We start from the raw sequence: 26,446 nt of genomic DNA, 5'->3' as shown, positions 1-26,446 counted from the left end.
GGTTTTCTACTTTATGCTAGCCAAGTACCCTAAAGTCAGACCATAGAAAGGGATGCTTACATTTTCATTAAATCTTATAACTTCTTCCAAAGAAATTGTAACACTTCTATTGTAGTTTAAGTAGTCATTTCTTTCTTCACTGTCACTGACAAATTTGGAAGCAACGGGCCTTATTCTACCATATTTAGCAACTTTGAACATGTTACAAATAACCTTGTTATGTGATAGCACACCCCAAAGGAAAACCCCTCAGAACTTGCATTTTCCCAGGTTTCTGAGCATCCTGTCTACTAACCAAAGATGAAGCAGAAAGAAGGGGGTGGTGGAGGCCTTGGTTACTCTCTGAATGGATTTACACACTTGCTTAATACCACGTAAATACTGGAAAATAAAGCATGGATCTTGTCAAACTTAAGAACTTAGCAAATAAGGAGCATTAGAAACAGCACTAAAGTATCTACTGCCAAGTCAGTGAGAGATCCCACGTCCTGCCTGGCAATCAGTCTAAATACATCCTTTCTCCCACTTTATGTGACCTTTTCAGGTCAGCAATGTTGTGTGTTAGTTTAATATTTTAAAACTGGAACTTTACTGGTATTTGGCCTACTTTTTTCTATTTATTTTCTAAACAAATGATAGCCACTCCCTTCTCAAACTAACCTTTTAAGCTTCGCCAGAAGTCTGTGAAGATCACAAGGTATAAAAAAAAAATGAAAAAAATCACATGCTCAGGCAAACAAAAGCAGGTTGCTGCATTTCACCATCCTGACAGCCCTGCAAGCAGACTTCTGGAGTACTCTACTTACTCTAGGAAACACTGCTGAAATCTCATTTTCAGTGAAAAGTGCCAGGACTATGGTAGCATAGCATCTATTCTGAGGCAAACCCATGTAACTTCCCAGCCAAAGACCAGGAAAAAAAAAAATAAAAAAAAAAAAAAGAGAGAGAAAACTGTCCCAATTGCTACTTCAACTTGGTTGCTTAAAAGCAGCTGGGAATTCAGACCCTTAGCTTGAGAGCACAGTCGATCACAATTTTAAGGCAAAGTAATTGTGGAAGAAAAAAAATAGCTCTCTTCCCAAGGAAACTTCTGGTTTTTAAAATGTTAGGTTTTATTTATTACTGGCTCATTGAAAGAACAAAGTATTTTTTTGGTGTCTTTTTTCTTTTTTTTGTTCCCAAATACAGAAAAAAATGTGGCTAAACCCCAGAAAAATCTTAGTTTGGGGCCAAAAATAATAATAATTTTCAGTTTTAAGGTTTTTTTTGTCAGGTTTTTGAAAGAACAACAAATACTTCCCAAGCACCACTCCAACTTACGATATTCGGTAAACTGCACACCCTCAACTTATTTCAGTTACCCTTCTTGTCCATCCCCTGCTTTTGCCCACAGCCCACCATAACCTCCCTTGGGCTCATGTCTTGCTCTCACCATATCCCAGGCACGTGCAACCACAGCAGGACACGTTCTCCTACACAACACAGGGTGCACTGTACCACCTCAGCACTTGCTATTTAGGCATTCTTCTAACAGCTGCAATTATACTTTGAATCAGAAAAACAGCAGTAAAATACAGGCATACATTACAGGCAGGTACTTACCAGATCTCAGGTCAAAAAGTGAGCAATGAAAACACCTTGGTGTGGTGGTGATCAAACTGCTAGTCTTGAATTATAATAAAGTGCTTAATAAACACTATTTCTGTAAGTGAAAAGCAGCTACATTACTAGCGCTCTTATGTATGTACCTTGCTTTTTCCCCCTTCTTTTCTTTAGCCTCCACTTAGTACCTCTATCACGATACATCTTTTTAACTTTGATGTTCATTTTTCTTCCTTCAGAAATACTCATACTGCCTTTTTTTTTTTCCCTCTTTTACCTTCAAAGAATAGATTTCTTTTGTCCTAGTGCCTCTACCTCTCTTCTGATCCTGCCTGGCTTTGACTTTTGTATCTATTCTCTTTCAAACAAAGGATTTTTAAAACTTCGTTTTAAGCTCTCTTCATGCTAAGAATTACATGGAAAATTGGATTTTCCACTTAAGTTCAAATGGAGAACCAGCTACTGTGAATTCTTAAGGCAAGACAGACAAACAAAAATTTATGAGATACTGTTCCTGATGGTTTTGTTAGATCAGTACCATATAACACTGCTTGTTTACAGCATAGTCAGATTGATATTGCCACAGGAATCTTAACTTTTGCACATCCATTTCATTTCACTTTGCTTGAACTGCGCAACCTGAACATTGTGTTTTTCTATCCCAGCTCTTCCAATCCCCTCCCATCCCTAGAGTATATTTTGGACCAAATCAACTGATGTGTCTTTAAGTACTATTTCCATAATTTGCTTTTATTGTTTTATCATTCAAAAGTTGAGGAAGGCGTGAAAGTGAATTTCTTTTAACCATTTAATTTTTTATTTCACAAGAAGGTAAAATACAGACCAGTGCCCACCAGTTATACTTTGAAAATAAATAAGTTTTGGATATGTTTCTTCAAAACAAGGCATCTGTGGGTGCATACGGCAACACACTAGAAGTATCACATAACCATGTAGGAGAAATTCATAACTAAATAATGCCTTCAAAGGCATTTCTGAAGTTGGAACGGCATCAGGAATCTGCTTATTTACGTAGGGAGCTGTGGAGATTGCAGTATGTTGGTACTGCCAACAGATAGGCTGATTAGTGCTAAAAACAATATCATCGTTTAGATAAGCCTTCTCTTTCTGATAGTTGCTATTGAACTCAACTTGAACTTAAATGTTCTCGGCTTGGGAACTACAGTTATAATTCCTAGAACAGCTCATTCAGCCTGCAAAAGCTGAAGGAGAATAAGATTTTATTGATAAAAATTGGTCCCTTATATCAAATATTTTAAGTCCCTTGTCTTATAAGTCCTTTATATCTTAAAGTCCCTTGTTTCTTAAGTTAGCAAAGTGTGCACTGATGAGCTGTGCACTGATGAGCTATGCATTCACTACCAAAAAAACCGCAAAAATCAGACTATTGTATTTGAGGCTAGGATTGGATATCACATAGTTTGTGCTTAGTACATCGGTTTGCTCACTGTGTTAATTAGATTTTGTTCAGTTGATAGCTAGCTGCCTTTACTGTCAGAAGGACATGCAGACTATGGTAGTGCCACACAGACAGACCAGGTTTTCACCCGACTGCATCCCCCATTGCAGAACCTTTGCCAGCAACTCCCACACGGAGATGCCTCTCTCACCGTAAGGAGACATTGTGCTTCCTCACAAGAGGAACCGTCTGATTAGGACTAAAACAGTTGAAGACATGCCAACATACAAGGAAAGCAAGATTTTTTTTTGCAGGAACTGTTTTCTGCGTTGTCTCAGAATAAAACTTGATTTTTAAAGTGTGCTCTGAAGCACACTTTTTGGATAGAAGTTTGTGTTTTCCTTTGCAGGGACCCAGCAGCTGCCAGTGTAAGTGCTGTGAAAAGGCTTGCAAAGATTTAATGAGTGATTCTTCAACTTCCTAATTAAAAACCACAATGAGCTTTCAGGCCTTTTTTTCCCTAATATGACAGGTTGTAGCAGTAATATTTTGTTCAGTCAAGCCTAGCTAAAGGAAAATGCTTATGAGGTTTCCAAGGAGAGAAATAAACAAAATGGAAATGAATAGGGAACTTGGAACTTTTAAGTGTACATAATTAAGAAAAAAATACATCCTTCAGATAATTCTGGAAACTATTAGGAGATATTCATAATTCATAACCAGTTGTTTGGTTTTCTTTCAAGCAAGGGGGCAGCTTTACATCAAACACTGACTAGCTTTTCCATTAACTTAAATAAACAAAACAGTATGCTTCAAGTTAAGTGAACATCTTTTTTTTTTTTTTTTTTTTTTTTTCCTTTTTAATAACTGGGTGAGTTAGAAATAAGAACAAGACATTTACTTTCAAATAGGAAATTAGTTTGCATGCTATTTCTTCATGTTAAAAATACTTTGGAACACTCACAAAAACAATGTTAAGCTGAATTTATGGAAATGTTCCATATCAGTTTTGAAGATGATATGCCAGATGTCGGGGAGAACTCTTTCATCTGCAATAATGGAATAGTTTAATCCACCCTTGTTGTTTTTGAGTATAGTCCAAGTGTATTGGTCATCATGGGTGGGTGATCCTCACTTAGGCAGGCATGAACCAAAAAGCACAAGTTGTTAGACCTCTAGCATAAAGTCACAAGAAAGCAACAGCAGGAAATACTCTACTGAAAGTAAAAATAAGCTATTGCAATATAAATCAAAAAGTTTACCATTATGACAACTGACATTTTGAAGCACTCTGAGACTTGCAGATACATTGCACTGAATTATTGGATTATAATTTGAAAGCAAGTATGGCTCCATTTATGGCCCCAGCAAAAATAAAGCCAAAAATACAAATTTTAAATTAATATAGATCAAAAACATGGAACATTTTTCTTTTTGATGAGCAGGAAGACTAATAGTTACCATTGTGGTCTTCTAGTGGGGGAAAAAAAGTATTATTCTTCCCTTTCAGAAACTTTAAACACAAAAGACATATATATTAATATCTGTGTTCTTGTTTTAAGAATACATGTTGCAGTAATATTGGATAAAAAATACTATTTTTAAATGTCTTTTGGGAATGGTTTTTGTGGCCTTCTATAAGACTAACATTGTTGTCATATTAGCCATACCACTTTTATTTGTAATAATCATTTTAATTACTGTATTACTTGGAACAGTGTTTTATGTGTCACATTCATTTAATTCACTGTGGTTGTTATTCGATAATGAAGTGTATCTTTTTATCAGAACACATTTCTACAAGCTGTGTTGAACCATGGCTTGTACTGGTGGGGGCCAGGAAAAAGTACAGAGCACAACACAGTAAAAGTTGTAATACAGCATTAGGCTTTTTAACTTGCCATACTATTTCCAGCATGGACAGCTACTGTGCAGAAGGCAGAATACGTGTTTGGGCACTGATTCAGGTTAAGCACCCTTACCTTGTCACCACTGAAATACTGTCCTGAATGCAACAATTATAAGTATTGTCTTATGTTAAGACATAGGATAGAAAAAGCATATTCAGTTGCATATGGCATCTCCATCTTAAAAATAAAAAAAACCCAAACAACTCAGAATTAAAAGCCATTTACCTTTTGCAGTATAATTTACAGACTGCATGGTGTACACTAGAGAAGGAAGGTGGTATCACAGATGGAGGCAAAGTGGAGGAGAAAGGAAGTAATGCATCAGTTCAAAGCTTCATTCTTTTTTTTTTTCCTTTTCAGCTGCCTGCCACTCCCAAACAAACATGTGGGAGATGTTCTAGTGCTGAAAGCTATGGCTCACTCCTTTATTTAGCTATTCTATGTGATAAGTCAATTCAGTTTGGACATACCAAAAACAATACATAATTGTGACAAAGTACTGCAGTCCAGACTTGATTATTACAGCTTGATCCCTTGTTAACTCTGTTGAGTTAATAGAAGGAGGATGCTTTTCCTATACCTTCATACTCACGAAGTCACTGTGGTTGGGTGACTTTCCCAAATTCACGGTAGTTGCTAACATTTTTGCAGTCCAAATACAGAAATCACACAAGGAACTATAAGTTGCACTGGATTAAATTTTTTTTATACATTTTCTACATTAATACTTTGCATTACTTCTATTTTGTTGTGCCATGATACCCAGGAGTATTAAAAGACAAATCTACAAGGAACTTGCTTTGCTGTACTCTCAAATTTGAGAGGGGAAATGTTTCAGCACACCAAAAGAAGTCGTGCCGTTTTTCATGAAAATCTCATTAATTTAAACATTCTACCTCACATATTTGCTTAAATGTAGGTCTTGGCTCTTACATATATTTTTCCTGTGCAAACAAGCATTTGTGCAGGTTACCTTCGCTCAACTGTGAAAACTTGTTACCAGGGCAATCAGTCCAATATACTTAACATGAAAGGGCCAAAGGAAAATTTAAAAGGGAAAGAGAAAAACCAGCAATAAAGAGGGGTTTTATGGGCTGCTACAGAGTTGTACAGAATTATAGACGCTACCTCATGACACTACTGGATAGTGACTGCACTGTTAGAGTGCAGGTCTCTATATAAACAGGTTTTGCCACTCTAGAAGTGAGAAATTTCTCCAAATATTTAGTCTTTTGGTACCTACTGACCTGATGTTATGTAACAGATTTTGTGCTGGTATTTTACCACCACAAAGCACAGCCTCCCAACACCAATGAGTTAAAAGTTGTCTGGGCATCCAGCCCAGATGAATAACATCCCAAATGTTGAAGGAAGTAGCAAGGGAAATAGAAAAGCCTTTGACAGAAATTGTTGATAGCTTGCTAAGGCTGGGGAGGGAACCAGGGAATTTTGAGGTTGCTAATGTTGTTCCTATGTGTAAGAAAGGATCAGGGAGGATCCAGGAAACGACATAGCAGTGAGCTTGGCTTCAGTTGCAAGAACAATATAAGAAACATAAATAAGGGACAGAATACTTAATTTGGTAAAATAATGTAAGCCCATTCTCATGGAAGAACTATAGTGGTCTAATATCTTCAAGTATTTCACCTTCAGCTGGTTATTTCTGAAAAATACTAATAAAAAATGTCTTACAGACAGAAGGAAAGCTAATGAAGTGGACACAAAGTAAAAGGTTTTACAGAATCCTGAAGTTAAGTAAATTGTCCATGATACCTGCAGTACTGTGCAGATCATTGTATGTCTGATATCAGACTCACTGGTGCCATCGCTTACATGGGAGGCAGTGTTTTCAGTTCAAATTAATCTATTAGAAAAATAGACCAAGTCATTTTCTGGTCTCACTCACACTGAGAACTCAAAAAATTTAAACTGATTAACTAAAATATTTATCGTTTACATTCAAAACAAATGGAGAACAGCTTCACTGGAGTCAATAACAAGTGCAACACTGACATCAGTGGAATCATTCTGGGTTTAGATTTGTATAAACCATTCAGAAGCTGGTCTGTTGGTGCTGCTCAGTGGGGGCAGAAATAAGAATTTGAATCCCATAAGGTCATTTTAAGAACCCTCTTTTTGATCTGGTGGAATATTCTGCTTACAAGATTACTACAGACCAGAATAGAAAAAGCAATTTTGAGTTGTTTGAACATTTTGAGTTGTTTGAACAGATGACTATATACACAAACAAGCAGAGCATGAAGATGCTGTAATAAATTGCAATATGTTGAGAGCCAGTGAGCAGCAAGAAGCTGAGCACTTCAGTCACAGGAGTAAGACATACTTGAGTTAGTTAAGAATAGTTCTCCAGCTCTGAACACAACATACAGGTATGAGCTAAAGGAGAAAAGGTTTAAATGGCTTAAATAAGATGAAGGATAGATGTGGATTGCATTTTTTTTTTCTACAAAAGTTTGAAGCACTGGTGAAATGCATCTCATGAATTTATGTACTTCTCATGATACGAAGAAAATTACAGAGATTAAGCTGTTGCATAAGTGAGCAAGCAGCATGAGTCAGGGGGTTTGGGAAAAATGAGTCACAGCATGAAGGGAACGGAGCCAGGTTTGTAGCTCAGAAAGAGAGACTAGGAAAGAATTTTATGGATGTAGATAAGAGCCTGACAGAATGGATTGCAGTAGAGAAGTAGAAAAACTAACTAGCTCTAAAACAGGGAACCATACACTAGATTTAGAGAAAGCTATAGCTAAAAAGCAGGTCAGACAAAATTTTTGTACACAACTGGTGGTTGAAATATCAAGCAGGCTGCCAAAGTCAGCAATGGAAGGACATAATTGTGTAAATCACTTCAAGAGGGAGTGCGGGTACATTTTTGGAAAATGAGGGAATCACTGGGTATAGCTATTAGTGAGGCTTGTGGAATTAAAACTATGAAATGCAAGTTGATTTATATTTTGAAGGAATACAGGAGCAAGCTCTGCTGCCCTCCATGGTTCTCACGTTATTTCTGTAGTACCCTGCAAACTTCAAACAGTAGCCTATGCAAATCAGAGCATTATTGTAACCTGCAGATAGTTATCAATATGAAAGTCTTCTAAAATAATCTTCTTAGAATAGTCCTGGAGATTGTTGCAAAAGGGTATTTATATCAGGATGGGTCATTGGGGTCTGATGGCCATATTTACCATAGTATCGTTGAGGACTTCCATAAACATTTCTGAAGGAGCAGTGTGGCTTACATGTAATTTAATTGAGACACCAGTGTCCTTAACTGTAATTTTCCTCCTCCCAATTCTCTATGACTCTGACTCTTTACACTAATTTAAGGTTTTTATATAGCAGTAATCATTGCAACTTGATAGAGGACCATACCACCTATCCCATTTCCGGAATGGTAAGGTTTGACCGAGCATAAGCATGCAGGAAAAACAGAATATGAGATTCAAATAATTAAAGGCTGTGTCATGATGCTTAATGGATCTGAATTCAGTCTGTTCAGAGAACCTGAATTTGTGTTTTGCAGTCCTCTTCAGTGTAGTGTTCTGGATGTAACACCTATAAACAACATACAGAAATCAAAGTACTCAATTCAAACACATTTTACAAATTTTGTTAAATTTTTGTAACTGTGTGAAGTACAAATAAATCCCATAATAAGTTTACTTTTAAGTGGCTTATTGAAAGACTACATAATAACCAGAGTTCAATTATTACAGTGATCAAGACACTGAAGGTAACCCAGCTCCATTTTCAAGTAAGATCAATCTGCAAAAGGATTGTTAGAGACACCCAGGCTATTTCAAAGGAAAATTTCCAACTACACAGGCTGTAACTGTCCAGAGAATAACTGTCTGGGAATAAGAATCTGAGTAACATTTTAGATCAGACTCAGAGATACAGTGAGTTTAAGAATTAATCTATATTTCATAGGTTGCATACATCAATAATCAAATAGCATTCAGGTTGTTTAACAATTTAATACAACTTACAGCTCTGTTATCTGTAGCGAACAGCACAACCCCTTAAACAGCTGAGATGAGAAAATACAAAGAAAAAAGAAAGGGTAATGTTGAAAGAGAAATCATTTTAATTACTGGTTATCAGTGTAATTTACATTGCCTACCTGAGTGAACAAATGTATGTGTAACATCAAGAAATGAAATTTAAACAAGTTGATGAGGAACAAGTTGAGGGTGTTTTCAGGTACAGCTTACAAGATACTTGGTTAGGGTAGAGGCTTCAGCTATGGCATCAGTTGCTGAAACACTTATTGAAACAAACTTTATCATGATGACACTAAATTTGGAAAAGAGGATGCAGAAGAAAGATGCTCAAGAATGAGCTTGTAAAAGCCCATTATTTTCTTTCTAGATCTGTTTCTTATACTGCACTCATCACTGTGGTATCTTGAGTGCTTTCCAGTAGTGCATTAAGCAACATGACAAACATCTGTCACATGTTTGTTCTCTCACCCTCTCCCCAGAGAGACAAGTGTGTGCAGTGGAGTGTCTTGTTTTAATTTTTTTTAATTATTGTAAATACACATGCACGTAACACATTATTAAACATTCGTGCTAGAGAGGAAAGGTCAGACAAATTTAGCTTGCTTTTAGGATTAAAGCTGGTGAGCTCTGTGATTGTCCTGTGGGAGTTTCTATCACACCTTTGCCCCAGATGGCTATGTCTTCACAGATACCAGATCAGTCTGGTCACGGGTGTCTGCAGCAGGCAGAAACCAAAAGTGTGGATTCTCAATACCCTCATTTACTGTTCACACTTAAGTCCAGAGATTTTGTCAAGAAAGATCAATTGGAATGAGATGGTAGAATTTAAGGAAAAACACGTGCTTTGTATAACCACCATCTCATCCCCATATTATTGCTTTTGATACAGACTAAAAGCAGGAATTGGTGCAGCTTCCAGATCACTGTCACAGAATCAGGTGCCACTGTGCAAGTTACACACACAAGCTAGGAATCTAATGGATTGGAAAAGTCTGATTTAAACTGGAAAAAGAAGTTCTTAGAATAATGAAGACCTGAGAATTACTGATTTCCATACAGAGGGGACATAACTGGGAAAACAAATATGGAAGCTTCACATCAGTCAGAGTTCAGTCAGACCCCAAACAGTTGCAGATAGACAGTCTACGCATTCAAGAACCATGAACACATAAGTGGGAATCCCAGATGAATATTGGCACCACCAGTGTAAGATTATGCTATTTCATATGGGGAAGAGAAGCGTGTGTGTGTGTGTGTACTTCTGCCACCTCAGAGAAAAATGGAGCTCTTCTGCCTCATCCCAAGGAGACCTCCAGCACTGATGTTGCTTCCTTCCTATGACTTCCACTCCTCTATTGCTCCAGTAACTCCCAGGACAGTTAGAAAAAAGACTGATTCTCTAATAGAGGATTATTCAGGTCACACCGAGTGCCAAGAAGCTGAAGACTTCTTTTTGGGCTTCGCTCACCAAAGGCATAGATGCAGAGATCTGTACAGCAATATCACATTGCAGAATCCACCAGTGCTTCTTTCCATACTCCACAAGGGCTGGGCTGCTTCTAGTATCACACCAGTACAATTCACATTTGGCACTGCTTTGAGCACTGAAATCTTCCACTCACATCCTCACCCTTGTATCAGTCACAATGGATATATCTGTAATTATTGCAATCCTAGAGATTTCAGAACTGCATGTTCTAGCACTGAAACGTTTCTAGCTGCCTGTTGTTCTCCTTCCACAATATTTTCATTGAAGCACCTAAACATGATCTTTAGGCCATCAGCCTTCCTCTAACATTACTGATTTCTTTGCACAGATGTGAGCAGAACTGCTTTAAGCATGACAACCTACTGCCCTTCCCCAGTGAAGGCTAGAGGCTGCTCTCCTGTCCTCCTTCACTTCCCACCTTAGACAGTTCAGAAAAGTCCACACAAGAAAAAAAAAAAAGAAAGAGAAAAAAAAAAGAGGATTGGGGTTTTCAAAGAACTCCCACCAATACTTCATTCCATGTATCTGTTTCCCTAGCTTGCCTAGGGACTCACTTCTCAACAAAAGCCATCCAGCAAAGACAGTCAAAATAGCAAAAAGTACCATGACGATGCAGAGTAACACTGATAAAGCTCTTCTGAAGTCCACCAAGAATATGCCACATACTGATACGCATTTTCATGGCATGTAGAAGACAGACAGGACATACAGTCACAGCTAATATGCAACCCAGTTCAGGATCCCAACTTGAATAAGAACCTTAGGAGAGCTCTAAAGGATTCCTTGAAACAAGTCTTAAGAAAAGGTTGTTGTTATAAGAACAGATCTTTTTGGCCATAACATCAGATCCTCCAAGAGGAGGCAGCTAATAGTCAAACACTACTTCTAAATAATTGTTTTTCTTTCAAACTGAACTTACCATTGGGAAAAATCAAAGACTCTGAGTGCATAAATCAATCTAGTTTGATTCATTTTTGCTGGAGTAGCTTATTAATCCATAGAAATTAAGCTTAATGGAAATCAAACCATGGATGCAAATGGCAACATAGGTACTTAATGCATTTTAACTAATCCATCTTAAAAGGTAACTCATGTTAAGTTTACTCATATATGAAGTTGCCAAAGATCAAATAAACTTTCTTTGTTCCAGCACACTCTGCAACAAAAAGGATTTGAACTGTATGAGTATTATAGCCATTTTATTTTCAACTTTTGTAGAAACTAGGAGTACATGCAAAGCCCAGTGAAGTCCTTGCAAGGACTTGCATTGAACTCCACTGTGCTTTGGCTCAAGCATTTAATGATGTGTCAGGTTGGTATGAGGCAGCCAGCTATAGTCCCTGAAAGTCTTTACACCTGAGAATGTGCTTTTCAGCTGTCAGTACAGAACAATGCAGTCAGCAAGTCCTGCATCAACACAGCAGCTTTAGGACTGATATGCAGAAATGCAAAGAGCAGGCTAACATAAAAAGACTTTATTTTTCCTGTCAGATAAAGAGAAGATACATGTAAAGTATTTGGACATTTGGGGAAAGGGCAAACATTGAGAATTAATTCAAACTGTTGACGGTTTATTTTTTATTGAATCTTGTGGTCAAAATTGTTTTCATTTGCTCTGAGAAACAATCCATCATTTTTTCCAAAGCACCACCCAGAATCTGCCACTGGTGGTGTTCTAACGTCCCCAGTGCCTATACAAATAGAGAGGTCAGCTGAGATTTGTAAACTAGAGATCATAAGTTTTAAGGAATTTGTTTATTCAGCCTAGAGTCTCCAAATTGTGTACAATGCCAAAGTTAAAAAGTCCTTTCGCTGTACTGTGTCAGGTTACAATGAAAAGCTTTCCAACATTTTGGATGTTCAGATGAGAAAGCAAATTGTAATTCCATCTTAAGCAACCTATTTGTCAGCACATGCAGTTTAATTATAATTAAGTACCTCCAGCAGTTACAATGAATAGGCAAAATCAAAATGTTGTTTTTATACTTGTATAAACCTGCATTTAGTGTGAACTAAAGCTGCCTGAATTACACTGAGAAGTATCAGTCTAGTATTTGCATTTTTAGCTGTACTGTTCAAATACAAACATACGTAAATGGTTTCCAAAGACTTCAGATTGACTGAATTAGGGGAATTTTCATGGGAATGAAAAGAGGCAGATCTCTTCCTGATGAGAAGGCCACCACATACCAGGTTCCAAGTCCCTGTCCAAAGTATGGAGCACAGGAACCATGCAAAAGAGATCACCAGAGTCTTTTTGTATCAGCAAAACAACATATTTCTAACTCATCTCATTCTTGGGAAAGAGCTGAACTACATTTGCTGAAATTTGCCAGAGTAATTCAGCATGCAACAAACAACCAGCATGGGAAAAAAACACAAACCAGAAAAGTCAAATTATTAAAATATAATAAAGTTGCAAGAAGTTTACAGAAAGTTTTATAGTGATAAGTACAAAATATTAATGGTATTTGACAAATAAAAGTATCTGATTGTTTAAAATAACCATATCTGAAAATATTTCCAAATGCAGTACATCAGAATTAAAAGCTATTAGAAATCTGATAACATTATGCCCTGCAAATGGAATAAGCATTGAGATTACATCTTTGGAGTATATTTGAACTTTGCTGCCTTCACTTACAGGTAGCTTGAAGATGTGTAAAGCATTTCAACAGGCTAAATATTGTAAGTAAACTTTATGACTAATACTGCATTTACTTTTTTTAATAAAGATATAGATGAATGTGCAACTGGAACCCATAATTGTAGAGCTGACCAAGTATGTGTCAATTTAAGAGGGTCCTTCAGCTGCCAGTGTCCTCCAGGCTATCAGAAACGAGGGGACCAATGCGTTGGTAAGTGTTGCTCTAGACTAAATTATTTTCTTTCATTATCTACAGTTGCAAACTTTATATTGATTATAAAGTCTATAGGCATGTGTACTGTAAAATATCTATATAACTTTGAAATGCAATGGAATAATCACTTTATCACAATAACTAGTCACTGAAACATGAAACTAGAAACTATTTTAAGTATAATCAACACTTGGACATGAACTTCACAAGATTAATTTTCCTAACAGTTACCATTGTGTTTATTGTTTGTATTGGGGTATTGCCTAATGTCCCAGATATAGTCATAAGTCTACTATAGCAGCAAACTAAAGCATGTCTTTCCACTGACCTCAGTGAGACTTGACTCCAGATCTGTAGGACAAAGCACTACCTTCACACAGACCTAAATCCCAGCTCTGCAGAGCCCCCTTGCACAGTCTGTTTCAGTACTCAGTTTTATGAGTATAAATGAAAGAGATGGAAATTCTGAATGCAGGTATATGATATTTGCAACTTATAAACCACTACACTTTATTCTTTGTGCCAAAATAAACTATCGGCACCTTTGGGACCTATATAAGTATAGCATTAAATTAAATCCAAGTGCAGTGTAAACACTGCATCTTTCCTATTCCATCCTCATTTGGGGACATTATGCAAAAGTGCCATTACTCTGTTCCTGCAGTCCTCCTTCAGCCTTTATTTAACACCTCTTTAATCATGATTTCAATGGATGAATTGCTTTTATAGGCACTCCAGCCTTAAGCCTTAGGTTTGTCAGAGATAATAAAAACAACTATGAAATAAGAGAATCAAATATATACATCATGAGCTGCTTTAAGAGGTGGTCTTGAATAGGACACAAGACTGGTTTTATGCAGCCTAGGAGAAAAATGGGGGGGGGGGGGGGGTGTCGCCTCAGCAGAACAGGAACAGAACTTCAGGTTTTCCTCTTTTTCTTTGTGTTAGGGATCCTCCATTTGGAAGTGTTTAACTTTTTTTTTTTTAATCTCTTTCAAAAAGCCTTGCAAAGTCTATAGGTAGTCACTGCCTAACAAGAGCTGCAGGAAGGAAACTGGGGAAATTTCAGTACACATCCAGACTAACTTAAATTTCTGGGCATGGCTCTTCCTTTAGGGTTCTGAGCCAAGGGCTGTAGAAATTGACCCAAAAATTCTTATCTCTTTCCCAAAAGATGTGGCTCAGGCCCTGAACTGACAAATTGTTATAAACACAGATGTATCTGATTTTTCTCAGTTCTCTGTGCAAGAGTAGGAGGAATAGTTTGGAATGTAGGTAGATGAATAGTTTTGACAGGTCATTGATTTTTTTTTATTTTTTTTTAATATCTGGGTTTTATCTAGATTTTTTAGAGCAGGTAAAGTATATTACTGCTATGCAATAGCACTTTTAATGTCAAGACCTATGATACTACCTGACGGTCTTGTGGGACACATATTACAGCACTCAAAAGAAAAGAAGCAGAATGATACACCCTTATATCTACATGTGAATACATTAATGCATCTAAGTCTATACATGAAGATGTCTGGAAAGTGAAATTTCCCTTCTCCTATTTAGGTCAAAACCAAGAATAACACCTGTATTACATATTACACATTGACCTAAATTATAAGTACATCCCTACACTTATTACTGTCAGCATTTCAGACTAAAGCCTGTCTTTGGGGATTTTATAACAACTTAGCCAGAAAATGTTCTTGGGGCCAGATCTTGATAGAGGTTCTCCATATGGGAGGAAATGTTTCTCAAATTTGAAAGAAATTTTTCCAGACTATTTTGGCTTCAAGGTAGAAGGAGAAAAGGACTCATTTCTAACGACTGATTTTAATCTAAATTCACTAATAATTTCTGTCCTTTTTTTGAGATTTTTTTTAATTTGCTCATTTACATATTGCAAAATTAGTCTTTTCTGAAACATGGGACTGCAGGTAGAATAAACTGTTTTCCAGCATTACTTCAAAGAAAAGATTTGGCCGAATTGATTAGATAATGCTTAGCCCTTAGATCTGCATGGAGCTGATGTGCCTAATCCTACAAGGAAAACTCCCACTGACTTAGAGTCAAATCCTGGAAGCATTTATGTGCATAAATGCAGTGCCTAAGTAGCAAAGAATTGCTCGTATGTCTGTATTGTATAATCAAAACTCTAAACAACAATTTGTAACAGCTTAGTCCTGTAAAAGTCAAGGATGCACGAGATCTATTGTGCCTCCTAATTTATTCCATTTCTACTTCCAAATTTCTCTCTGCAACAAAAGAGTTACAGTGACAATCGCTACTGGATGGATAGCCAGGAATTTTTCAGCATAAGCATTTTCATTCAGAACCATCCAAAACACTCCACTGCTAAGTTTAGCCCCAAACAGTGACTGCAAATTTGACAAAGAAAGGGTTAACTTCTAAAGATTATTTTTTCACTTGATATTAAAACAAACACTTTCCTCATTATAAAAAAAGTCTTGGCCTCTTTTTAAACACATCTATGGTGGAAACAGCTGGAGGTAGGAAACTCAAGATCTGGCATGGATATGGGAAGTGCCTTTGTTCCAGTGAAAACTGGTCTTATTTGTCTGAGCGTTGAGCCTTTGAAATCTCACATTGTGTACATGTACAGAACATGGCATGGATTTCTTCACCAAGCTCAAGCAGGCCACAACTAAAGATGGCTGCTGCACGTACATGCACGATCAGAATTGTAGCATAATAAAAAAAAATGTTTTTCAGACAAAACCAGAGGCAGTATCTCCTCCAGAATGCAAGGAAACCTTTTAAAATGCAGAGAGGTAAAAGAATGGGCTGTGGCACATTTGTATGGTTTGCAGGTGAAAACCCTGCTCCAGTGCACATTAGGAATGCTGAAACTTGGAAAGGCAGCCTGCTCCACCTCAAAACCAGGGCTAATCTGCAAGGAGAGTCTGTGGAAAGTTAATACTGCCTGAGATAACACCAACTTCAGCCAGTCTGATCACCTTCCTTGGCACCCGAGAGCACAGCCAGAAGGTGCTAGTGCTGCTGTATGGAAAGGTATGCAGGAGAGGCAGGGAGGGGAATGGGAGCAATGGCAGCCCCTTGGGGGAGCAAGCCAGTTTCTGGGGGACCCCTGCAGAAGCGCAGCCACCTGTTTCCTTTTCAGGCCCATCAATCTTCTATCCTCACCATTTCCCTGTACTTGCACAGAAAATTTGGACTCTTCCTAACGGAGCTGAAAAGATTCAGTACATGCTAAGAGTGCTGCCTGTGAATTTTTGGAAAAACGAGAGCTATAAGCCACATTCACTGTGTTGGTCGGCATTATGTCTGATCATGAGAAATCTTAGCTGAAAAGCCAAACAAAACATTCTGGGTCTTACCTATACAAAATAAACAAGACTAAGCAGTACTGTGGAACTGGATAAAAAATAGAGTTGGAATGTGTATTGGTTTCAGTGGCTGGAAGACAATCAGCATAAAGCAGATTTTTACAAAAGTTACTTAAAAAAAAGTAAAATAGTATTCCCATTAATATCCACAGAAGCAGTACCTAGCTTATATAAGTGTTTTTCCCCTGCTTTTAATCAAGTGTAATTAACTTTACAGTTTCTTTGGACAAAAGACAGCAACAGTGAACTGCCATGATTCCATTTGAACGAATTTCTCTTTTTTGATAACTTAGACATCGACGAATGCACCCTGCCTCCATATTGCCACCATCGATGCGTGAACATTCCTGGTTCCTATTACTGCCAGTGCAATGCTGGTTTCCAGTTAGCATCCAACAACCACACCTGTGTAGGTAAGAACTTCTCTGCATGTACTTGAGCTCATGTACTCATGAGCCTCTTCAGTATAGAGACAAATACTGACATATGACTTGCCACGGTTGAAATTTAAATGTCTTCATCCCAACTTAAAGGAAATAAATACCAACCAGTACGACATACCAGTTGCTGTATTGAAAGGTTCTCCCGCAAGGGATCTGAGAAGTACAGGAGGGTTAGAGAGAAAATGGGAGCCTTATTGAAAACCTGTTATTTTGTTGGTGTAGCAGGTTTCTGAGGAGCATCTAGTTTGGCAGCTGGAACCCAGGAGGTTTACATTCATTATTTAATCTTAGATTTAATTATTCTTTCAGTTCTGGTGGATCACTTTGCATTATCATTGGCTTTCATGATATTATTCCCAGTTCATGCAACACAAGGGCTGAAACTGGAAACCAGGGGAAGCAATACTATACCTCTGCAGTTAAGTGTAATTATCCTCAGCACATGATAAGCATAATGAGGAAAGAAAGCATCTATCACATTTGAATATCTAGAAAATAATGTTAAAAATGAAAATGAGGGTCACTAAGGAAGAGTGACCCTTTAGAAGCCTTGCAGTAAAACTTTAAGACTGCTGTTAAGTTTGAAATCATAAGTTCTGTTCTAGAAGAATTAGACAGAGTAATAATAAAAAGGTAACTATGTCTGCTGAAGTGCGGAGAGAATGGCCATTAAAAAAAAAAAATCAAGAGATTGGTGATGGAGATGGTCAGAAGTCCTTTATGGCTATAATTTTTATATATATAAAATCTACATTATATACATATCTGTATAGGAGATAAATCAATCTGGGTTTTCCAGTTTCTACCATTACTTCCAAGTGTTGCCATATCTTAACAAGTACCCTGGCACACTGCACAGCACTGAAGTGAGAGAGGAATGTCTCATTTTTCACCAAATGATAGGATAAAAAATTGCACATGGACACAACATAACCGTGTGACAAGTTGTTACTTATTTGACCCTTTTCCATGGCTCAAATGCAAGGTGTATTCTTTCAGTTAGACTCACAAATCCATGACAGCTCCAACTTTGCTAGGTGCTTCACCATAACACCCCTTCTCTGACTTGCTGGCCTCCCAGCCTAATAAGGCATACGCCCACCAGGAAAGGTAACGTAAATCATAAGAAGAAAATTTGTAAATGAATGGTTGCTGCATCAAGAAAGACTTTCACATCTGCAACAGTCATCTGGCAGAAGTGATGCTTGACAGCTGTACTGATTACATTTGTGTTACAACTTTTGCATATATTGAAAGTGGGTCAATAGTTCTTGGAAGGAAAACAAACAGAACAACTGTGGCTTTGGCTAACTTATTTATTCCTTCTAGTAGCATTGTCACGATGTACATTCGTTGCACTGTTGCCAGAAATTAAAAAGAGGAAGAAAGAAGTTTGTAATCAGTTTTTCCCTATTACCATTCATTTTCAGGACTAGGAGGTTCATCATATAGAAAATTAATATCCTACTCATTGGTTTTGTTATTGTGAATGCCTAGTCTTCATAGTCTTTGAGTTTTTAGTTGTATCTATAAATGACTGAGTGTTGCTGACATTTATAAGCATTTGCAAAAGGCATGAACTCAAGATTTATTTTTTTTTCAAATGCAGCTCTCTACTAATGGTTATATCTGATAAACACAAATATGAATGGAAAACATGCAGGGGAGGAATACAAGGGAAAATACACTAAAATCTACAGAGGGAATGACAGAGGAGCAGCAGTTAGTCAAGAGCCTATGAAAAACAAGTGTTATACATTCCAGAGGTCATTACAGTTATATAAACTTACCATTAAAAATTGCTTCTCTTCTCATACCACAGTGTTCTCACATATGTTCTTAGGATGGACACTTCATGGAAAAAAATCTAGCATAGAAACATACCTTCCCCCAATATGGTCTAGGCCTTAGAGCAATGCAAAACTCTACTGGCCTCAAAGGCTCATGTTATAATTGTAATGGAATTTAAAAGAACAAATTTTAAGAGTAATAAATAGCTCAAATAAATCTTAATGACTGCATGCTGAGAGGTCTTATCAGTATGTATTCCTTATATCAATTATTTATAGATACTTGGCATTTCATACCTGAAAAAAAGACACTGGAATGTGGAGTTTAATGGCCACACTAAACATTTTTGGAAGAATTCATCACACATTAGAATAACTCTCATTCCTGGAAAAATAGTCTTTTTCTACATGGAATGTAAAGCATAGATCTGACTTTGTTCCAGTGACTGCAGATCTATATTGATACAGTCAACTGAGCTTCTGCTAAGCAATAGACCCAGACTAAGGACTAATCCACTTAATCAGCCTAATTACCAGCTACACAGGATAAAGATCTGTAATTTTTCCTTTCAGACATAAATGAATGTGATGCCAATAACCCATGTGCACAACAGTGTTACAATATACTGGGTTCTTTCATCTGTCAGTGTAATCCAGGATTTGAGTTAAGCAGTGACAGAATCAACTGTGAAGGTAAGCAATTTTTTTTGTCTTGGAAGAGCGATTTTTTTTTTAAATTATTATTTTCCAGAAATCTTTTTGTGAATTAAGGGATATAATTCAACTGGAGCCACCCTGTGGGTGCAGTTTGTGGCCAAAACCCTTAGATGTTTATTTTTTATGTTGCAAATGTGGTTGCTAATACACACCTTGGTAGCTGCAGCTGCATTCAGGTACATGTAGATACGGGTATATCTCTCTTAATAGTAAGTGCAAAACAGGACAGACTTTACTACATGTCAGATCACAGCTGGGAAGAATAAGGCTTCTGAACACTTATTTCACAAATTCACTTGAATTGTGTGTGGTCTAATGCTGATGACCATTAAATGAATCAGAAAGGAATGCAAACCAAAAACAAGTGCAATTTTGTGTGTTGTTAGGCTCCACTGAAAATAAAACCTCAAATTTTTGATTTTAAGGAAGTGACAATTGTGCTTTTGAGGTGCTTTCAAGCCTGTGTATACAAACAGCATGTCTCCTGGTGATTATACAATCAACACTTTATTTCCTCTGCCAGAGTCTCCACAGGGGTCCTCTAATCTCCTTTTGGACTCATGATGATCTCACCCTTAAAACCCATATTCTTTCTACCAGTCTTTGAGCCAAAGAGATCTTTTTGGTTTACCACTGCCCTCCTAAACAGGCCAGCTGAGCTATTGCAGATGCTCCCTCTCCAAGCTTCTTAAACTAATCCTACTTGCAAGTGAACAGAACAGGGAGCAGCAAGTATGCAGCCTCCAAGGACTTCCCTGACAAAATCAAGAACTGGCCTCAAGCCTCAGAGGTAGTAGGAGGAAGTTATACTGTTTTCCAAACCATTCCCTAGTTTTGATAAGTTTAATTTAATTTCTGGTTAATGGCATATACCGTTAAATTCTGTTTCACACTACACTTCTCTAGCAAGGGACTGATAGCTACTTAAGGATTAAAAAGCAAGAGAATGGCATACACTGAATGTTATTTGAAGACAAAAAATGAGGCCTTCCCCTCTTTCCCAAAGAGCTACTCCATTAGCATAGGCCACAAGTATAAAGGCAATATTTTTGCCTTACTAATCTCACATCTGTGGGTTTTTTGTGAAAGTAATCACATTTTGCAATACTTAAAGTATAAATTCGCAAACCTGTTCTGCAGTCTAATTTAGCTTTTGCTTCCTCAAATCCAAAATTCTCATTTTGGAAGATTATTGACAACACACAAGTAGAAATAGCACTTCTGTTTGCAACTTTGAGGCTTTAAGCAGTACACTTCAGTTTTTTGAAAACATTCTTTTTAGACAGAATTCTTTTTTTTTTTCCTGTAAGAGCCAGCATTTAGGTATTGTATTTAGTTCTGTAACAAAGTAGATGTTAAAAAACAATAACTCTAAGCTCTTTTGCTCTCTGCAGACACTGATGAATGCAGAACCTCAAGTTATATATGTCAATATCAGTGTGTCAATGAACCAGGAAAATTCTCGTGTGTCTGCCCTGAAGGATACCAGGTAGTAGGAGGCAGAACATGTCAAGGTAAGTGCCCTCATCTTAGCAGTCTCAATACTGCATTATTAACACCACCATTTCAGGCAAGACTAAGAATGCTTGCTATCAAAATGTTTACATTTCATGACAGGACTACCATTATGTTAGCAAAAGATAGGTTGATAAGCATTTGATGATTAATTGCATATCTTATATTAATTCTTATTTGAACCCTTCAGCTCAAACGCTAAGTCCTTCAGATTCCTAGGACAAAATTTCAGTTTTTGCAACCGTCAGGTAAAACTTGTCTTGGATGTCTAGGTAGTGAGTCTAAGTTTCAGAGATAAGTATCTCTGAAAAAAATCAAGCCGTTTTCTGCAGACACTAAACATGGCTTTATATGATGTTTCATTTTATAGAGATTCTTAAATCCAGCTGCAGTAGAAATTGAAGATATGTTTCTTCTGATAACAGGAGAGAAAAATGCAAGTCTTGAGCAGCTTAGATAATTTGTGTTTAGAAAATAATATTCTGGTCAGGTGCCACCAAATGCCAGAATTTTAAAGTTTGTGGGTTTTCCCCACTGGTGCTAAATGTCTCTGCATCTTATTAGATAATATTGCAGAACAACATATTAAGTGCAAGAACCATTGCTTCTATAATGCAGAACCCAATTTAACAGTCATTATTTTTAGAAATAACTAGGTATGCTAATTATTGGCAGACAGGATGAGAAAATAACTCATTTTTATTAATATTTTTTATAAAATCTAGATTAATTTATTTCCCTTCTTAAGAACAGCAGCTGATACTGAACATTGTGGGGTGGGTAGTTTCACCATCTAAAAATCTGTGTCTTCTGAGGGATTACATTTGCATAAACCCTTTCTGTGACTGTGTTCGTTTCAGGAGACCATATCCATAGACAGTAGCGGGGTTCTGGCATTGACAGGATAATAGAGCATTAATACAGTGCAAGTCTGACAGTCCTCACCTCCGTTCAGGATTATTTTCCCAGGCAAAAAAGGAAGGTCTGCTTTGAACAATAAACAAGTTTTCATTATTCCTTTCAAAGCTATTTTAGTTAAAATGTAGCCATTAACTAAGCATTTCAGTTACACCATGAAACTTAGGCAATTAAAAATGAGAACCTGCAAAAGGCAGGAAATCACAATTCTTACTCAAAACATTTTTCTTCTGTCTACAAGATATCTTCTGCTATAAAATCATTCTTTGCTAATTAGAAACTTCACAGTATTTCTACAGTTGTGTTACGGATGATTAATGTGTATCTTTAGTCGACTAAAAAAATCTTCAGACTTAATTAACATTCAATAAACAAATTTATTCCATTTCTGCATAGAGAAATCCTTTATAGCCAGGCCCCAGAAAAGCCAGTAAAGAACATGGAAACCTGTTGGCTTGCAACAGACAAGCAGGTGGCTTTTTTTTCTTTCGGTTGTTTGGAAGATGTTGTGTTTGCTTTTGTAGTAAACTCTTTTCCATCTGCTTTAACACAGTCACTTTTCCTTCCTCCTAGATATAAATGAGTGCGAGACTACTAATGAATGCAGAGAGGATGAGATTTGCTGGAATTACCATGGAGGATTTCGTTGTTACCCAAGAAATCCTTGTCAAGAGCCCTATGTCCTTACATCTGAGAAGTAAGAGAAAAATTAGTCTCTTTTTTTAGGATCATCCTCAAGAGGCAACATGATCAAATACAATAGAAAGCAAGTACCATTTGTTTGCAACTATCACAGTTTCATCCGTTTTTGTTTTTCAGCCGCTGCGTCTGCCCTGTATCAAATGCCATTTGCCGAGAGCTGCCTTACTCTGTTGTGTACAAATACATGAGCATCCGTTCAGACAGAACAGTGCCCTCCGATATCTTCCAGATTCAGGCAACCACTATTTACCCTAATACTATTAACACATTCCGGATCAAGTCTGGAAATGAAAATGGAGAATTTTACCTGAGAGTGAGTATTGGTGGGAGTTGGACCCTGAGTGGGGTATAAAAATCACTGGTGCTACCAAGGTGTTATAGTGCCTTGCCATTTTGACAAACCCATCAAATGTCCCTGTAAGAGTATCATGGCATCCCAAAGTTTATCAACTTTTTGATACTTCCTTATTAAATATGCTTGACTTCCAAATTTTAAAAAGCCTTTTACTTTTCTACCTGACAACTCTAAACAGAGTCAAACTGTTTCTTTCAAATGAATACACTACTAGTAGCAATCATGAATATTTAACAATCCTGAGACATCCATGTCAGATTCAAATGAGATACCTCTATGCTTTTCACTCTCTGTACCAACACCCCATGTGTATGTATTTAGGAGAGGATTATAGAAAGATGCCTTGTACAATTACTTTAATTAAATTTCTCATTTTTGCAAAAAAAGTAAAGAAATCAATAATAGCTTGGGATGGGGCACTGATTTCTAGAGTGCTAAGTTCCAGCCAATTTACAAAGGTTTTGTGTTGAGACATACTTAAACCTTTATTTTCCCATAGTGCTGCAACTATTTCGGAAAACCACAAAAGTTCAAATGACTTACGATAGCAGTATTTCCTGTTGGTATAATGCATTCAAGCAGATACACATGAATGAAAGTGTCTATAACATCTGCTTTTTAAGATTTTTTGGAAGAAATCTGATTTTCTTGGACACTTGTAATATTTACAAATTCCTGGGAAATCCTTTTTGCTTCATATGTGACTTTACACTCAGTAAAACAGAATCAGCACAAAAAGCTTCTATCAGAAATATATTAATTGGAAGGTTTTCATTTTTTATTTTTCTTCAAATCTGAACATTAGGGGGTTTTGATAATACATCCAAAAAGTGTACCAAGATATGGCATTACCATGTTTCCCCACTCTGTCTCACTTGTTCTGAGTCCAGATAATCCAGTGCTTTTCCCTGGATTGATTACATATCAAAACCCCATACCTACCCCCAAAATACAATTATTTGCTTAAAAAAGAATAAGATCACTCCAGCTGTAGTTTGGGTTAGACCCCAATCTAGCCTTAAGACTGTCTTTCTTTAGACTAACAATTCCAATACTCTGTTGCCACCCAAAAATAAATCGCAGGCCTTAAATAAGGAAGCATGTGTTCATTCCTGCCAAGGGACTGTAGTAAACAAAGGCTTACTTAGAAGTTATTCCTATTGTTTAGTAAAACTTAGCTGGGTCTCAGATACAGCAGATGGATTGGATTCATCTGTATACCCTGCTCACTTGACATGGTAAGAAAATATTTGTAGTAGGTGAAGGGAGAGATGGAATTTACCCTTCTGTCATCATCTGTAAATCATGAAACTGTTTAACAAACTAGCAGCATGTCACAGACAAGGCCTGTCAATGTTCCTCAGCATGATTCCAGACTGGGAAAAGAGCTTCGGAGCAGTACAAGATGGGGATGGCAACAGGCACACCAGTTGCAAAAATTCGCAGTGTTTACAAGGGGAGCACGACTCCTTCTGGAGTGTAAGCCATGAGGCAGACTTAAGGTTTCCCTCCACTGAACAAGCTACATCACTGTTAAACACATTAGGTCTCTCTTGTTTTACTTTTTCTCCATATATTTTAAAAGCTGATAGATGGGGATAAAAAACAAAGACCATCCTGGGATAGATTACCACTTTTCACATCCTTTAGGAGAGTCAGCATAACCAGGAACAGATTTTGCAGTGCAGTTTATTCCTCTGAGCCCTAGTCAGGTAAAGTTTTCCCTGCAGCAAAGCCAGGTGTGAGATTAGTCATGGCCATTTAAAAATGTTAAAAGAATACTTGCATTGTGTATCTCTGCTGAGACAGAGCATTTTTACAGTGTAGTAACACACAAGCACTCTCTTGACGCAACTAGGGAATTGTTTTGGATTTGACTGAATTAAACCTTTTTGTTGTTGTTCTTTCAGCAAACAAGCGCCGTAAGTGCAATGCTTGTACTGGTGAAATCACTATCAGGACCAAGAGAACACATTGTGGATCTGGAGATGCTAACAGTCAACAGTTTGAATTATCGTACAAGCTCGGTGTTAAGATTAACAATAATAGTGGGACCTTATGCATTTTAGTGGTTTTCAATAACCCTTTCACTGGCACTTAAAGCAGCCAAAGAATATTATCTTAAAGAAAGCACTTACTATTTTATTTATAGATTTTGCTCTCTTTTTTAAGATTTGTTTAGTAAGTTGATATCTTTAATCCACACATTACACCTGTAATTCAAAATTAGTAGATGTGTTCCATAGTATAACATGGGCATTGTCACTTTCTGTATAAAGATTTAAATCTTTTTTATTACCTTTCTTGGACTAGATACATACTATGCTTTTGTATGAGAACTGTTCGTTCATACTATCCTGTAAAACTTCACACAACCTTCCTAGCCAAATAGGTCATGCAATTAAAGGGTGATCTTCTCTGTTGTTTTTATTTTAAATTCTAATGCAGCTACACTGACAATCTCAAAAAGAAAAAAATTATATAGTATGAATGATACACAAAGTAACGGTTATCTGATAAGCTAAAATATATTTCTTCTTTAACTACTTTGTAACAAAAGATAACAGTCAATAAAAATCTATTTCTCTAGACATTTATGTGCTATCACGGTTGGTTTTTCTAATCCGGATTGGAGGTAAAATTACATTGTGAGAATTGTTTTGCATTGGGTTTTTATATGCAGATTGTGTTAACCATACCACAGAATAACATTCTGCTCTCTCCAAGAAAAATAGACCATAGGAAGAAAATTTCTCCAACAAGGGAAGAAACTCCAAATGGAAAATCACCACACAGGGCACATGTGTCTGTGCTTTCTCCTGAGAACACTGTTGGTAGTTACTGGTTAGAGGGGTACGGCATTTTCAGACAGAGGTTAACATGCTATTTTTCCAGAAATATTATGTTGTATACTAAGAATTGAGTGCATTTGCTTATTAAGTTATATCGTTTTCAGGCACTCGGTCCTATTCCTGCTCTTACAACTCAAATGTATCATGTACAGTGTTCATAAAACTTATTTCTAATTCAAGAACTAATAACATCTTTTGTAATATGTAAAATCTTATTTCTTGTTTAAAATGTAGTAGTTAATCCTTTGATGTACAAAATTTTTAATAAAGATCTCTTACCATATTGTATTTAGTCTTTTTTGAGGTAGTTTATTAGCTGCATTAGAGGGCTGAATTGTCAGCTACTGCAGGAGTCAGCAAAGCCCCATCGAGTTCTGCAGAGTCAGAATGACCCAGATCTCAGTCCATACAGTATTAGTTCATGGAAGACTAAAACCACAATTCCTTTGTAGAAGGCAAACATATTACCTACTGAGTTTTAGTTT

General features: G+C 37.0%; 1 protein-coding gene across 2 annotated transcripts in view; it reads left to right on the top strand.

Moving 5' to 3' along the window:
* The window catches only part of EFEMP1 (EGF containing fibulin extracellular matrix protein 1), a 49,829-nt gene extending 23,585 nt beyond the window's left edge, over positions 1 to 26,244 (top strand). For both annotated transcript variants that reach the window (XM_075035386.1, XM_075035387.1), the window contains exons 5-11: positions 13,182 to 13,304; positions 16,963 to 17,082; positions 19,476 to 19,595; positions 21,014 to 21,133; positions 22,626 to 22,749; positions 22,872 to 23,067; positions 25,020 to 26,244. In XM_075035386.1, coding sequence (XP_074891487.1) covers positions 13,182 to 13,304; positions 16,963 to 17,082; positions 19,476 to 19,595; positions 21,014 to 21,133; positions 22,626 to 22,749; positions 22,872 to 23,067; positions 25,020 to 25,178 — 962 coding nt within the window. In that variant the 3' untranslated portion in view covers positions 25,179 to 26,244. The remainder of the gene's footprint in view (positions 1 to 13,181; positions 13,305 to 16,962; positions 17,083 to 19,475; positions 19,596 to 21,013; positions 21,134 to 22,625; positions 22,750 to 22,871; positions 23,068 to 25,019) is intronic.
* The last annotated feature ends 202 nt before the right edge of the window (positions 26,245 to 26,446 follow it).

The sequence above is a fragment of the Buteo buteo genome, chromosome 9 (genome assembly GCF_964188355.1).
Source record: "Buteo buteo chromosome 9, bButBut1.hap1.1, whole genome shotgun sequence".
NCBI classification, from domain to species: Eukaryota; Metazoa; Chordata; class Aves; order Accipitriformes; family Accipitridae; genus Buteo; species Buteo buteo.
Note: the sequence above shows the minus strand (reverse complement) of the source record. Positions and strands in the feature narration are given on the sequence as shown.